This window comes from Stegostoma tigrinum, chromosome 4 (assembly GCF_030684315.1).
Source record: "Stegostoma tigrinum isolate sSteTig4 chromosome 4, sSteTig4.hap1, whole genome shotgun sequence".
NCBI lineage: Eukaryota > Metazoa > Chordata > Chondrichthyes > Orectolobiformes > Stegostomatidae > Stegostoma > Stegostoma tigrinum.
Window position 1 is genome coordinate 68,493,472 of NC_081357.1, and position 14,579 is coordinate 68,508,050.

The 14,579-nt window shown below is 44.4% G+C and overlaps 1 protein-coding gene across 1 annotated transcript in view; it reads left to right on the forward strand.

The window, feature by feature from the left end:
• The window catches only part of leg1.1 (liver-enriched gene 1, tandem duplicate 1), a 55,590-nt gene extending 43,152 nt beyond the window's left edge, over positions 1–12,438 (forward strand). The window contains exons 4-6 of the mRNA XM_059645699.1: positions 1,467–1,603; positions 4,874–5,112; positions 12,266–12,438. Coding sequence (XP_059501682.1) covers positions 1,467–1,603; positions 4,874–5,112; positions 12,266–12,438 — 549 coding nt within the window. The remainder of the gene's footprint in view (positions 1–1,466; positions 1,604–4,873; positions 5,113–12,265) is intronic.
• The last annotated feature ends 2,141 nt before the right edge of the window (positions 12,439–14,579 follow it).

The window sequence follows — 14,579 nt, forward strand, 5'->3', positions numbered from 1 at the left end:
CCCAGACACATTGCAAAACTGTTCACAAGAACCGACTCTGACGGCACCAACCTCCGGTTGTCTATCAGCCCGACAGTTTAGCTCAGGGGGACTTTGGTGTGAACAGTCAAGGCAAACCTTGAGGACTCCGAGAAAACACCCACTCAATCAACTCAAGGAAATTCGGGAGAGACCACTCTCTCCGCGACTCCCTTGTCCGCTCCACACTCCCCTCCAACCCCACCACACCCGGCACCTTCCCCTGCAACCGCAGGAAGTGCTACACCTGCCCCCACACCTCCTCCCTCACCCCCATCCCAGGCCCCAAGATGACCTTCTGTATCAAGCAGATGTTCACCTGCACATCAACCAATGTGGTATACTGCATCCGCTGTACATGGTGTGGCTTCCTCTACATTGGGGAAACCAAGTGGAGGCTTGGGGACCGCTTTGCAGAACACCTACGCTCGGTTCACAGTAAACAACTGCACCTCCCAGTCGCGAACCATTTCAACTCCCCCTCCCATTCCTTAGACGACATGTCCATCCTGGGCCTCCTGTAGTGCAGTAATGATGCCACCCGTAGGTTGCAGGAACAGAACAGCAACTCATATTCCGCTTGGGAACTCTGCAGCCCAATGGTATCAATGTGGATTTCACAAGCTTCAAAATCTCCCCTCCCGCCACTGCCTCCCAAAACCACCCCAGCTCATCCCTGCCTGCCTAACCTGTTCTTCCTCTCACCTATCCCCTCCTCCCACCTCAAGCCGCACCTCCATTTCCTACCTACTAACCTCATCCTGCCCCCTTAACCTGCCTGTCCTCCCCGGACTGACATATCCCCTCCCTACCTCCCCACCTATACTCTCCTCTCCACCTATCTTCTCCTCTATCCATCTTCAGTCTGCCTCCCCCTCGCTCCCTATTTATTTCTGAATCATCTCCCCATCCCCCTTTTCTGATGAAGGGTCTAGGCCCCAAACGTCAGCTTTTGTGCTCCTAGGATGCCGCTTGTCCTGCTGTGTTCATCCATCCCCACACTTTGTTATCTTAGAATAGTTAGGAGATCATTTTTGACCAGTGCAGGCCCAAAGAATGTTTTCTCTGCTGTAGATCTCTATGCTACTGTGAAGTGTCAGAGGGGAGTGATGGGCCTGTGTGTGTGTGTGTGTGTGTGTGTGTGTGTGTGTGTGTGTGTGTGTGTGTGTGTGTGTGTGTGAGAGAGAGAGAGAGAGAGAGAGAGAGAGAGATAGAGAGAGAGAGATAGAGAGAGCAAGGAGTATTTGTGTTGGGAGAATGTTCCTACAAATACCAAAGCTGAATGGCGGACGTTTCACATTATTTGTAATAGAGTTGATTAAATCTCAGTTCTGACAAGTATCCAGTCAACTCTGTGTAAGCTCTGTGTTCATCTTGATTAAGAACAGAAGTAAAATTTCTTAAACAGACTGACACTTGGCATTTACTTACAATGCATTTTTTAACAGCTTTTGAAGGAAACACAAAATATTCCCCAAAGCAAGCTGTTACCTAGCATCTCGCCAGAGGAGGATGCAGTTTGGCGTCACATCTGGATCGCACATGTATCTTCAATCGAAACTGCACTTCCAAAATTTTCTGAAAGGTTTTTAGTGCACTTTTTATATCTATTTCTTTTTTGTCCGACTCTACTCTTTTTGGTCTATGGACCAGATGGCGTTTCTTCAACTCCAATCAATTGTCTTGTCTTCTCCCAGTGCTTTTCCATTTCCTAATACATACCAAGTTCTACTCACCCACAACCCTGTGCTTACTAATCTACTTTGAGACATTGTTTAACCAGGAGCCTATCTTAAAATTCTCAAAGTTTCTCATTCAAATTGAAATTCCCAATTTTCCCGAACTGATGACTCTCTTCATCCCTGTGTTTTACAAGGCATTTGACTGTGTCCCACTCATTTCCTATAGTTTTGCCCACACACCTTCCCCTAGTTCCCAGAACACCAGCAGTGTCTTCCTTGTCCTCACCTTCCATGTATTCAAAGGATCATCCTCTGCAAGTCCCACCATCTCCAGCACGATGCCACTACCAAACACATCTTTCCCTCTCCTCCATTCACAGCATTCTGCACTAACTGTTCACTCCATGACACCTTGGTCCACTCCTCCCATGTCATTCCTCCCCTCTTCCAAATCGCTTTCCCATACAACTGCAGAAAGTGCAACAGTTGCTCGTTCACATTCACCTCCGCCTCATTGTCGAAGGCTCCCAACACACCTTCCAGGGGAAGCAGTGTTTTATTTCTACTTTATTCTATCTACTGTATTCACAGATCACAATGTGTTTTCATTTACATTAGTTTGACTAATCAGAGTGAAAACTTTGTAGAACATCTGCATTCTGTCTGTAGGAATGTTCCCAAACTTCTAGTTGTTTCCCATTTGAATAAATGACCTTGACCTCATGCTAACATTTCTGTCCTGGGCCTGCTGCAATGTCCACTGAAATGCAATACAAGCTTGAGGAACAACACCTAATTTTCTGCTGAGGTACTTTAGAACATAGAACATAGAACAGTACAGCACAGAACAGGCCCTTCAGCCCACAATGTTGTGCCGACCATTGATCCTCATGTATGCACCCTCAAATTTCTGTGACCATACACATGTCCAGCAGTCTCTTAAATGACCCCAATGACCTTGCTTCCACAACTGCTGCTGGCAACGCATTCCATGCTCTCACAACTCTCTACGTAAAGAACCTGCCTCTGACATCCCCTCGATACTTTCCACCAACCAGCTTAAAACTATGACCCCTCGTGCTAGCCATTTCTGCCCTGGGAAATAGTCTCTGGCTATCAACTCTATCTATGCCTCTCATTATCTTGTATACCTCAATTAGGTCCCCTCTCCTCCTCCTTTTCTCCAATGAAAAGAGACCGAGCTCAGTCAACCTCTCTTCATAAGATAAGCCCTCCAGTCCAGGCAGCATCCTGGTAAACCTCCTCTGAACCCTCTCCAAAGCATCCACATCTTTCCTATAATAGGGCACCCAGAACTGGACGCAGTATTCCAAGTGCGGTCTAACCAAAGTTTTATAGAGCTGCAACAAGATCTCACGACTCTTAAACTCAATCCCCCTGTTAATGAAAGCCAAAACACCATATGCTTTCTTAACAACCCTGTCCACTTGGGTGGCCATTTTAAGGGATCTATGTATCTGCACACCAAGATCCCTCTGTTCCTCCACGCTGCCAAGAATCCTATCCTTAATCCTGTACTCAGCTTTCAAATTCGACCTTCCAAAATGCATCACCTCGCATTTATCCAGGTTGAACTCCATCTGCCACCTCTCAGCCCATCTCTGCATCCTGTCAATGTCCCGCTGCAGCCTACAACAGCCCTCTACACTGTCAACGACACTCCGACCTTTGTGTCGTCTGCAAACTTGCTGACCCATCCTTCAATTCCCTCGTCCAAGTCATTAATAAAAATTACAAACAATAGAGGCCCAAGGACAGAGCCCTGTGGAACTCCACTCACCACTGACTTCCAGGCAGAATATTTTCCTTCTACTACCACTCGCTGTCTTCTGTTGGCCAGCCAATTCTGTATCCAAGCAGCTAAGTTCCCCTGTATCCCATTCCTCCTGACCTTCTGAATGAGCCTACCATGGGGAACCTTATCAAATGCCTTACTGAAGTCCATACTTTATACCTGGAACAATGGATCAGTGGTTAACATTGCTACCTCACTGCACCAGGGACTGGGATTTTACTTCCCCATCAGTCTGTGTGGGGTTTGTACATTCTCCCATACTCAGCGTGGATGTGCTGTGGTTTCCTCCCATAGTCCAAAGATGTGCAGATTAGGTGGATTGGCCATGCTAAATAGGCCATAGTGTTCAGCCATTTGCAGGCTAGGTGAGTTAGGCATGAAAAATGCAGGGATCGGTTGGGTGTTGGTGGGATGCTTTTTGGAGTGTCGGCTCACACATGGTGGATCAAATGGTCTCTTTCCACACAGTAAGGATTCTATGATTCTAGCTGCCAAGACTCAGGATTTAATTTCAGAGCCTGATCTCATGACAGTTTTCCTCCATTTTTATCCCCACAAACTTCTCTTCCCAGAACTTCCTGCTTGTTTACTCTGCACTCAGCCAAGGAGACTCACACTCACCCCCCCACACCTTAATTTGTACTTATTTTTGAACTGTATTTCCAAAACCTTTCAGTTCTGAAGTTGGACTCAATATACTGTTTCTGTCTCTACAGATGATGTGCTGATTCTCTCCAACTTATTCTGAGTTTTTAAAAATTGCTCATCATCATTTTTAAATTCCTTAACACCATTCCCCTATCATTGTAACCAGCTTCAGCCTTTCAAATCTCTGCCTGTCTCTGACTCTGGCCTGAGAATGTAAATAAAAACCAAAAGAACTGCAGATGCTGTAAATCAGGAAGAAAAAAAATTGCTGAGAAAGCTCAGCAGGTCTGGCAGCATCTGTGGAGGAAAAAACAGAATTAATGTTTCGGGTCTGGTGACACTTACTCAGAACAGTTTTGAGGAAGGGTCACCAGACCCGAAATGTTAACTCTGTTTTCTCTTCCACAGATGCTGCCAGACCTGCTGAGCTTTTCCAGCAACTTTGTTTTTGTTCCTGAGAATGTAGTTCCTTGGTTGCTGTAGAACCACACCTTATACAACACTACTCTGCCTTTGCTGATACTTGTGCTCTCCCCCTCAACTTGTACCTTGCTAACTTGCAGATTTTTGAAGATCAATATTTCTAGCTTACTCCACACCTAACCCTGTACATTCTCTAAAAAGTACTTGGTTGCAAGAAACATTAAGCAATTGTAATGTGAATATAATAAATTTAACTTTGTGTGTTTTGCTTTATTTTCTTTGACAGATTAAGGTACATTTCAGCTCCCGAAGCACAGTTTGGGGTCAGTTGGGGCAGTGCAGTAGAATTTATTGCAGCTGCTCATTTTCCCACAAACTTTAATCAAACTAATGTCTTCCAAGTGTACCTTCCTCAGCGAATGTTATTGGCACACGATAAAGCACCATTTATTCCTGACCTGAGTAAAGAGGAAAACTGGACCCTAATTGCACTTGACATCTTATATGAAGGAAACAAAATGACAGGTGGGTAATTGTTCCAGTTTTATTGTGCTCAAAGCAACATTAAATGTATTTGCCTTTACTGAACATCTTTGTGAATACAACTTATACAGACCGAAGTAATGTCAATTAGTATATGCAGTAACAAATTTTGTTAAAACATATTAATATATTTCAGAAGAAATAGCAATAGATAATCTGATTAAAACGATTCAATGATTTTCTTTTAAGCGGTATGCCAAGCACCAATCCTAATATGCGTTCAGAACCAAATGTCAAAAAATCCCTGCTGCAGACCACGTAAAACATGACATAAATTATTTGAAGGTCAGAATGAATAGCCAAAGCTAAAAGTTGCTGAGCGTATTGAGAAATTGGACACACTGTGACACAAACTTATTTTATTTTCTGAAGACAATGCAGACTTAGTCCTTTCAATGTGAGGAATGAAAAATCATGATTATCAATAAATTTATTGAAAAATTTTAAATGACCCTTTGTAACTTTTTTGATTACTTTTCAGATCAGATAGAATGCAACGAAGCTTAAGGTGGTCCTAATTATTTTACATTCTACCATTTTATATGAAAATGATGTCACTTTTATCTGGAAAGTGACAATTCTAGGAAGACACATAAGAGATTACATCTTAAAAGCACTAGTAAAGAATAATAAGCCAATTTCTTTTCTCCTCCATTTTCATTTCAGGCTACCTAGTGACTTGTGAAGTATTAATTCTTCTCCCAGGTGCAGTCACTGTGGCCCAACACTTTTTAAATTTTCTGTCTGCAGTTTTTGCTCAAGTAACTTTGTATGATCAACTTTACACAAAGACCAAAGAGATATTTTATTTATTTAGAATGTTGATAGAGAAAAACATTACAATTGCATTTTTCAAACATTATAAATTTATTAATGAATAACAAATAAAAAAACAGTTTGTTTCTTGGACAAACTAGATCCTCAAAGTCACTGTAAAATTTATGCAGCTGTAACTTTAAATAGCAGCATCAAACTGCTTCTTCTAGTGTTGCAGTGCCCCTCAGTGGTCATTTGAATTGGAGTAAAGAAATGAAACTGCCTTCTAAATGAACTCGAGATAATAAGGTGTAGAGCTGGATGAACACAGCAGGCCGAGCAGGAAAGCTGGTGTTTCGGGCCTAGACTTTTCTTCAGAAATGGTGTTGAATAAAGCTGAGTAGCATTGTGAATTCAGGTTGTAGTTCCTGCGAAGAATAAAAAACAGGAGAGGTCCTTTGCAGGTCTGGGAGAAGGAGGCTCTGAGCTGGGGTAGACTTGATTGTAGTACCAGGAGATGCCGGCGCATTGCTGCAAGTGTGTGTTTCAGGAGTCACAGGGGGAAACTTTTTTGAAGGATATCAATGTTTGGAATGTAGACTTTGTCGTGTTTGGGAACAAATTGGGAAGGCCTAAATGTGGTTCTGTAGTCCATTGGAGATGATCCAGTTCCGTAGGCAGGTACAAAGGAAGGTGATGTGGCTGTAGTACCTGGTTTGCTTCAGGACATGGTCGAGCAGGTTCAAGGCCGAAGAGATTACAAGAGAGTTGCAGTGGGAGAGAGATCCACTGAGGGTTTTCCGGAGGGAGGAGGTTAACTTCTTCAAGGTAGGCATCCTTAGAAGAGGCTTCGCAGTGGGGTTAAAATTGTTTCAGAGATAGTAGGAACTGCAGATGCTGGAGAATCTGGGATAACAAGGTGTAGAGCTGGATGAACACAGCAGGCCAAGCAGCATCAAAGGAGCAGGAAAGCTGACCATTTGGACCTAGATCCTTCTTCTATATGAACTTGCTGCTTTTCAATCTTTAGTTTTTCCTTTCTTCTTTACATTTGCAACATCTTAAAAAACTCCCGAAAAGCTGAACGAGTAGGCTTTGATTCATTATCATCGTTGATCCATATCAACTAAACACAGAGTCATAAAGTTTTACAGAATAGAAAGAGCTCTCTTTCCTACTGCATTCACCCTGGTCATCAAACAGTCCCCATTTTCCAACACTGGGTCTCTGGCCCTGTATGCTGTGGTCTGTCAAGTGCTCATCTGAAAACTTCTCGAACTTTTGTGCATACTCCTACCTCTATAACCCTTACCGAAACCGCCAACCATCTGGGTGAAAAACCTTATATCCCCAGTAAACCTCTTGCCCATTACCTTAAAACTCTGCCCCTGCTTATTGACCTCTTTAAAAACAGGAAAGTGTTCTCTCTGACTATACCTGTCATGATTTTATACACCTTAATCAGGTCCCCTCTCAGCCTTCTCTAATCTAAGGAAAACAACACCAGCCTATTTAGTGATAATGGGAACTGCAGATGCTGGAGAATCCAAGATAATGAAATGTGAGGCTGGATGAACACAGCAGGCCCAGCAGCATCTCAGGAGCTCAAAAGCTGACGTTTCGGGCCTAGACCCTTCATCAGAGAGGAGGATGGGGTGAGGGTTCTGGAATAAATAGGGAGAGAGGGGGAGGCGGACCGAAGATGGAGAGAAAAGAAGATAGGTGGAGAGGAGAGTATAGGTGGGGAGGTAGGGAGGGGATAGGTCAGTCCAGGGAAGACGGACAAGTCAAGGAGGTGAGATGAGGTTAGTAGGTAGGAGATGGAGGTGCTGCTTGGGGTGGGAGGAAGGGATGGGTGAGAGGAAGAACAGGTTAGGGAGGCAGAGACAGGTTGGACTGGTTTTGGGATGCAGTGGGTGGAGGGGAAGAGCTGGGCTGGTTGTGTGGTGCAGTGGGGGGAGGGGACGAACTGGGCTGGTTTTGGGATGCGGTGGGGGAAGCGGAGATTTTGAAGCTGGTGAAGTCCACATTGATACCATTGGGCTGCAGGGTACTCAAGCGGAATATGAGTTGCTGTTCCTGCAACCTTCGGGTGGCATCATTGTGGCACTGCAGGAGGCCCATGATGGACATGTCATCTAAAGAATGGGAGGGGGAGTGGAAATGGTTTGCGACTGGGAGGTGCAGTTGTTTGTTGCGAACCGAGTGGAGGTGTTCTGCAAAGCGGTCCCCAAGCCTCCGCTTGGTTTTCCCAATGTAGAGGAAGCCACACCGGGTACAGTGGATGCAGTATACCACGTTGGCAGATGTGCAGGTGAACCTCTGCTTAATGTGGAAAGTCATCTTGGGGCCTGGGATAGGGGTGAGGGAGGAGGTGTGGGGGCAAGTGTAGCATTTCCTGCGGTTGCAGGGGAAGGTGTCGGGTGTGGTGGGGTTGGAGGGCAGTGTGGAGTGAACAAGGGAGTCATGGAGAGAGTGGTCCCTCCGGAAAGCAGACAGGTGTGGGGATGGAAAAATGTCTTGGGTGGTGGGGTCGGATTGTAGATGGCAGAAGTGTTGGAGGATGATGCGTTGCATCTGGAGGTTGGTGGGGTGGTGTGTGAGAACAAGGGGGATTTTCTCCCCTTTGGTCCAGGAACTCCCTACCTACGTCCGTGACACCACCCACGCCCTCCACCTCCTCCAGGACGTCCAATTCCCTGGCCCCCAACACCTCATTTTCACCATGGACGTCCAGTCCCTATACACCTGTATTCCGCATGCAGATGGCCTCAAGGCCCTCCGCTTCTTCCTGTCCCGCAGGCCCGACCAGTCCCCCTCCACCGACACCCTCATCCGCCCAGCCGGAATCGTCCTCACCCTCAACAACTTCTCTTTCGATTCCTCCCACTTCCTACATACTAAGGGGGTGGCCATGGGCACCCGCATGGGCCCCAGCTATGCCTGCCTCTTTGTAGGTTACGTGGAACAGTCCCTCTTCCGCACCTACACAGGCCCCAAACCCCACCTCTTCCTCCGTTACATTGATGACTGTATCGGCGCTGCCTCTTGCTCCCCAGAGGAGCTCGAACAGTTCATCCACTTCACCAACATCTTCCACCCCAACCTTCAGTTCACCTGGGCATCTCCAGCACATTCCTCACCTTCCTGGACCTCTCAGTCTCCATCTCAGGCAAACAGTTGTAACTGATATCCATTTCAAGCCCACCGACTCCCACAGCTACCTAGAATACACCTCCTCCCACCCACCCTCCTGAAAAAATTCCATCCCCTATTCCCAATTCCTCCGCCTCCACCGCATCTGCTCCCACGATGAGGCATTCCACTCCCGCACATTTCAGATGTCCAAGTTCTTCAAGGACCACAACCTTCCCCCCACAGTGGTCGAGAACGCCCTTGACCGCGTCTCCCGCATTTCCCGCAACACATCCCTCACACCCCGCCCCCGCCACAACCAACCAAAGAGGATCCCCCTCATTCTCACACACCACCCCACCAACCTCCGGATACAACGCATCATCCTCCGACACTTCCGCCATCTACAATCCGACCCCACCACCCAAGACATTTTTCCATCCCCACCTCTGTCTGCTTTCCGGAGGGACCACTCTCTCCGTGACTCCCTTGTTCACTCCACACTGCCCTCCAACCCCACCACACCTGGCACCTTCCCCTGCAACCGCAGGAAATGCTACACTTGCCCCCACACCTCCTCCCTCACCCCCATCCCAGGCCCCAAGATGACTTTCCACATTAAGCAGAGGTTCACCTGCACATCTGCCAACGTGGTATACTGCATCCACTGTACCCGGTGTGGCTTCCTCTACATTGGGGAAACCAAGCGGAGGCTTGGGGACCGCTTTGCAGAACGCCTCCGCTCGGTTCGCAATAAACAACTGCACCTCCCACTCGCAAACCATTTCCACTCCCCCTCCCATTCTTTAGATGATATGTCCATCATGGGCCTCCTGCAGTGCCACAATGATGCCACCCGAAGGTTGCAGGAACAGCAACTCATATTCCACTTGGGAACCCTGCAGCCTAATGGTATCAATGTGGACTTCACCAGCTTCAAAATCTCCGCTTCCCCGACCGCATCCCAAAACCAGCCCAGCTCTTCCCCTCCACCCACTGCACCACACAACCAGCCCAGCTCTTCCCCTCCACCCACTGCATCCCAAAACCAGTCCAACCTGTCTCTGCCTCCCTAACCTGTTCTTCCTCTCACCATCCCTTCCTCCCACCCCAAGCAGCACCTCCATCTCCTACCTACTAACCTCATCTCACCTCCTTGACCTGTCCGTCTTCCCTGGACTGACCTATCCCCTCCCTACCTCCCCACCTATACTCTCTCCACCTATCTTCTTTTCTCTCCATCTTCGGTCCGCCTCCCCCTCTCTCCCTATTTATTCCAGAACCCTCACCTCATCCCCCTCTCTGATGAAGGGTCTAGGCCCGAAACGTCAGCTTTTGTGCTCCTGAGATGCTGCTGAGCCTGCTGTGTTCATCCACCCTCACATTTCATTAACCAGCCTATTTAGCCTCCCCTCATTGTTAAATTGCTCTGGACCAGGCAAAAAAGAAGGTGAATCTCCTTCACATCCTTTCCAGTGCACTCACATTCTTCCTATAGTGTGGTGAACAGAATTGTATGCAGATCTCCAGCTGTGGCCCAACTTGCATTTTATGCAGCTCCCAGTGCCAAAATATTTTCAAAAGGAGAGAGAAAAATTTTACTCATTATACCTAGCAATCAACTTTCTGCTTTGCACTGATGTAACTTCCATCAACCTTTACAAGTACTGCTTGGCTTCCAGGTGGAATTAGCTCACTCTTATTCCTGCTGGCGTTATGGCCTCAAAGTCTGCTCTTTTTCCTTGTCACTTGGTCCAGTCTTCACAATGATGCTGACTGACCATCACGGAGTGTCTTCTCCCAATTCTTTTAAAATTACAGGAAGCACCATTTTGTTTTGCACTTTATTTCACGTATGCCTTCTTCTACTACCTTTGAATTAATTCAAGATAGCTGTTAACAAAGAATCCAAAACACAGTTTAATTTATGCTGTTCTTATTACAACTTACATAGTGATTTTTCAAATTAAACTTTAACAGATATTTTTGTGTGCCTTTATTAAACTAAATCAATATCAGTACTGTGAATGGACCAATTTTCTGCTTTACATATTTGTGAGACATTTTCATCCTTCGCTCCTTGAGATCCAGAGTATTTACATTCTGACAGTTTATATTAGAAATTCAGCTTTATGACAGGACCAGTTTTGATCCATTTAGCAACCACTGCAAAATGAAAATGTATCTACACCTCAAACATCAACTTCAAATGTACACAAATTACTTACAGTACATTAGGATTCCTTACAGCTGAGTTTTACATAACATTATAATAACTTGTTGGAATGTTTTGTCTGCTTTATATCTGGAACCATCAATACCCAATCCCTTTTTGAAATAGTTGACAACACATATTAACCAATGCATTTGATACTTTAACTCCAAATTCAGAAGAGTAACAACTACTGAAACTATGTGAGTTTTGGAAATTCTTTTATCAGGGTCTTTCTAGTATTTCTGCAAATGCCAGGTTAAATTATGATCATATTAATTGGGAGCAGGAGTAGGCTAAATGACCCCTCAAGCCTGCTCCACCATTTTACAAGGTGATCGCTGCTTTCCTGTACATCATCATAACCTTTGGCTCAGTTGTGAGTCAAGAATCTATCTAACTCAGTATTAAAAATATCAAAATGATCCTTCTGCTGTTCTTTGGGAAAGGGAATTCCATAGACTAATGCATTACTGAAGGGGAAAAAAATCTAATTTCCATCTTCAAAGGATATCTCCTATTTATAGATAGATTTTCTGAAGAAGGGTCTAGGCCCGAAATGTCAGCCTTTCTGCTCCCCTGATGCAGCTTGGCCCGCTGTGTTCATCCAGCTCTGCACCTTGTTATCTCACCTCCTATTTAAAAGCTGCATTCCCTTTTTATATGGCCTGTTATAAGTGGAAATATCTTTCAGCATTTAAACCGTCCATATTCTTCAGGATCTCACATATTTCAATCGTGGATGTTTCTGCAATTCAACCATTCATACTCTGGGCTGAGATAAAAATTAATTGGCAGAAATTGCTTAAAAATAACAGACAGGAAAGAGTTTCATGAAGTCCTAATAATAGAGCACTACATAGATTTCTTTTTGTTGGTTAAAACTAATGCAATCTTAAGATGACATTGTACTGCTTGATATGTAACTAACATTTATATTAAACTGTTATTTTTGTCTTATTAAGATCACATTTCATTACTCCCTTTGTATAATATTAGGTTTTATACTTTAAGTATGTTCTTTCCATTTAGGTGGCTGGTTATTGAAGTTCTGGAGGAGAGCAATGTGCTCAGAAAGAGGAAGAGAGGAAGGTCGAAACTTGTTGGAAAATATTATTTCAAATCCTGACCTCATTTTACCTGGGATATGTAAACTTCTTCTGGAGTTTATTAAGAATCATAACTGTTCTATAACTGATGCTTAAGCTTTGTTTGATTCTTTATGAAGATGAAACTTGCAATAAAAAGCAAACATGTTAAAACAGAACATTTTTCAGTCAGCATTTCAGAATATTTAATCTACAAGAAAATCATAATTTTTACTCTTTTTAAAGAGAAAACTCTCAGGCTAATTCTTCCTCTAACTTAAATGACACTCAGACCTCAGTGCCTTTCTCTTAATCGCAGCAAAGTTTTGTCACATGTCACTCTTAACAGTATCAGCCACACTCTTAAAGAAAGGAAGAAGTTTGGACAATGAAGATGCTTTGAAGGGATCAACAATTTTTGCATAAGGACAGGTGAAGTCCAGTGAATGAACAAGAAATATTTTACTGAAGTATTTGGGATAGAATTTCTATCTAGAAACCATTGGATAAGGAGTGATAAGTTTTAAAATTAAACTCTGTGTGTGTGTGTGTGTGTGTGTGTGTGTGTCTGTGTGTGTGTGTGTGTGTGTGTGTGTGTGAACAAATGCAAATTGTGTGTTAGTGGTCTAAACATTTACTTGTAAACTTTTCACTGGGGTCCTGTATCCCTACACTTGAGTACACATAATAATAAAACCCAATTCTAACTCTAAATAATTTCGTGTGTTGTGGCAGTAACACCCCGTGAACAGGCAGCAAGGCAGCATTGTAGTATAAAGCAGTATGTAGAAGCACAGAAAAGACAGCTGTGTGTATAAAAGGGTGTAACAGGAATAGAAGGAGGGCACAAGGTAATCTTTCTCCCAAGTGAAATGGTATGTACCTGGTTGTGTATGGAGGGTTCCTACTGTGTGACAGTGAAACAGGTATTTAAGGTCAAGGGCAATTATCTCAGGAAGAGTAAAAAAAAATTCCTACTGTTATTTTTCCTCATCTGCATTTGAATAAACCATAATCACAAAAGGATAGGATGAGCAGCACAGCGTTAAACATGGCCTTCATCAAAATATGATGGCCTGGTTTTGATCACCTGAGGGGGTTCAGAGACATTTTGCAGATTTACTTTCACTTTACTAGTCTTTGATTTTTCTGTTTTGTGTGGCTATCCCAGGAGATCTATAGCTAACAGGACAGACAGGAATCTGTGCATGATGTTCAGGCATCATGAGTGTGCAACGGGCTTGACGGTCTTTTCCTGCCCTCAAGATTCGCAAGCCTTTAAGTCTCCAAGATTAACAATTTTCTGCAGCAAGGGCAGTTGCAGCAAACCCTTCCTTTATCTAAAAGACAAGAAACAGATCTCTCCTGCCAATGGAAAGACCCATCTGATGAAGGGTCTAGGCCCGAAACGTCAGCTTTTGTGCTCCTGAGATGCTGCTTGGCCTGCTGTGTTCATCCAGCCTCACATTTTATTATCTTGGAATCTCCAGCATCTGCAGTTCCCATTATCTCTGAAACAATGAAACAGCAATTCTGTTATGGGAAGTGCCAAGTCTTTTCTGGTGTTGCTTGATCATAGGCTTCAGAGAATTGGAGCTCACATTGGCCAGGTGACTCCCCACTTGGTGTTATCTCCATGCTCCCAAGCATGGGGTCCACAATTTCATGAGGGTTGATATCCAGAGATTTGCTGCCGTTACACTGAAATCTTTCATTTTTATTTTTTCCCTTACCTTGTCGAAATGTGGTTTCTTGACCTTGTTGGTTCTTAGCTCATCTGACAATTACTCACACATACAGAGCCGCGGTGCTTGTGTCAATGATATAGCCTACATACCTGTTTGATATAATAAGTCTCATCTCCAATAATGGTCTTTCTTCATTTCCATTGCACATATTACATTTAATAATCAATTATAGCCTTTAAGTAAATGCTTGGAACCTCAATGCAGATAAGCTGAGAAGTAACAGCAGCCCAAATCCTGACCAGAGGGAAGCCAGGGGTGGGAGGCAGTGACCAGGTAATCAGCCATCCTCACTTCCAGGTTCACTTGTGCAGAACCCAGAGCGGCTATAACCAGGGCATATTGAGGGAACAAACAGTTGCAGCAAGAACCATCCCTTCATCGTCCCAACAGTCCTTATTGGAGAATAAAGAAAAATACCTTTACTCTGACTATAGTGAGCATGTATAAAAGGAGTCATGTCATTGTGATGTTAGATCACATGAAATTGGAGCCTTGTTCTATAGGATCCAT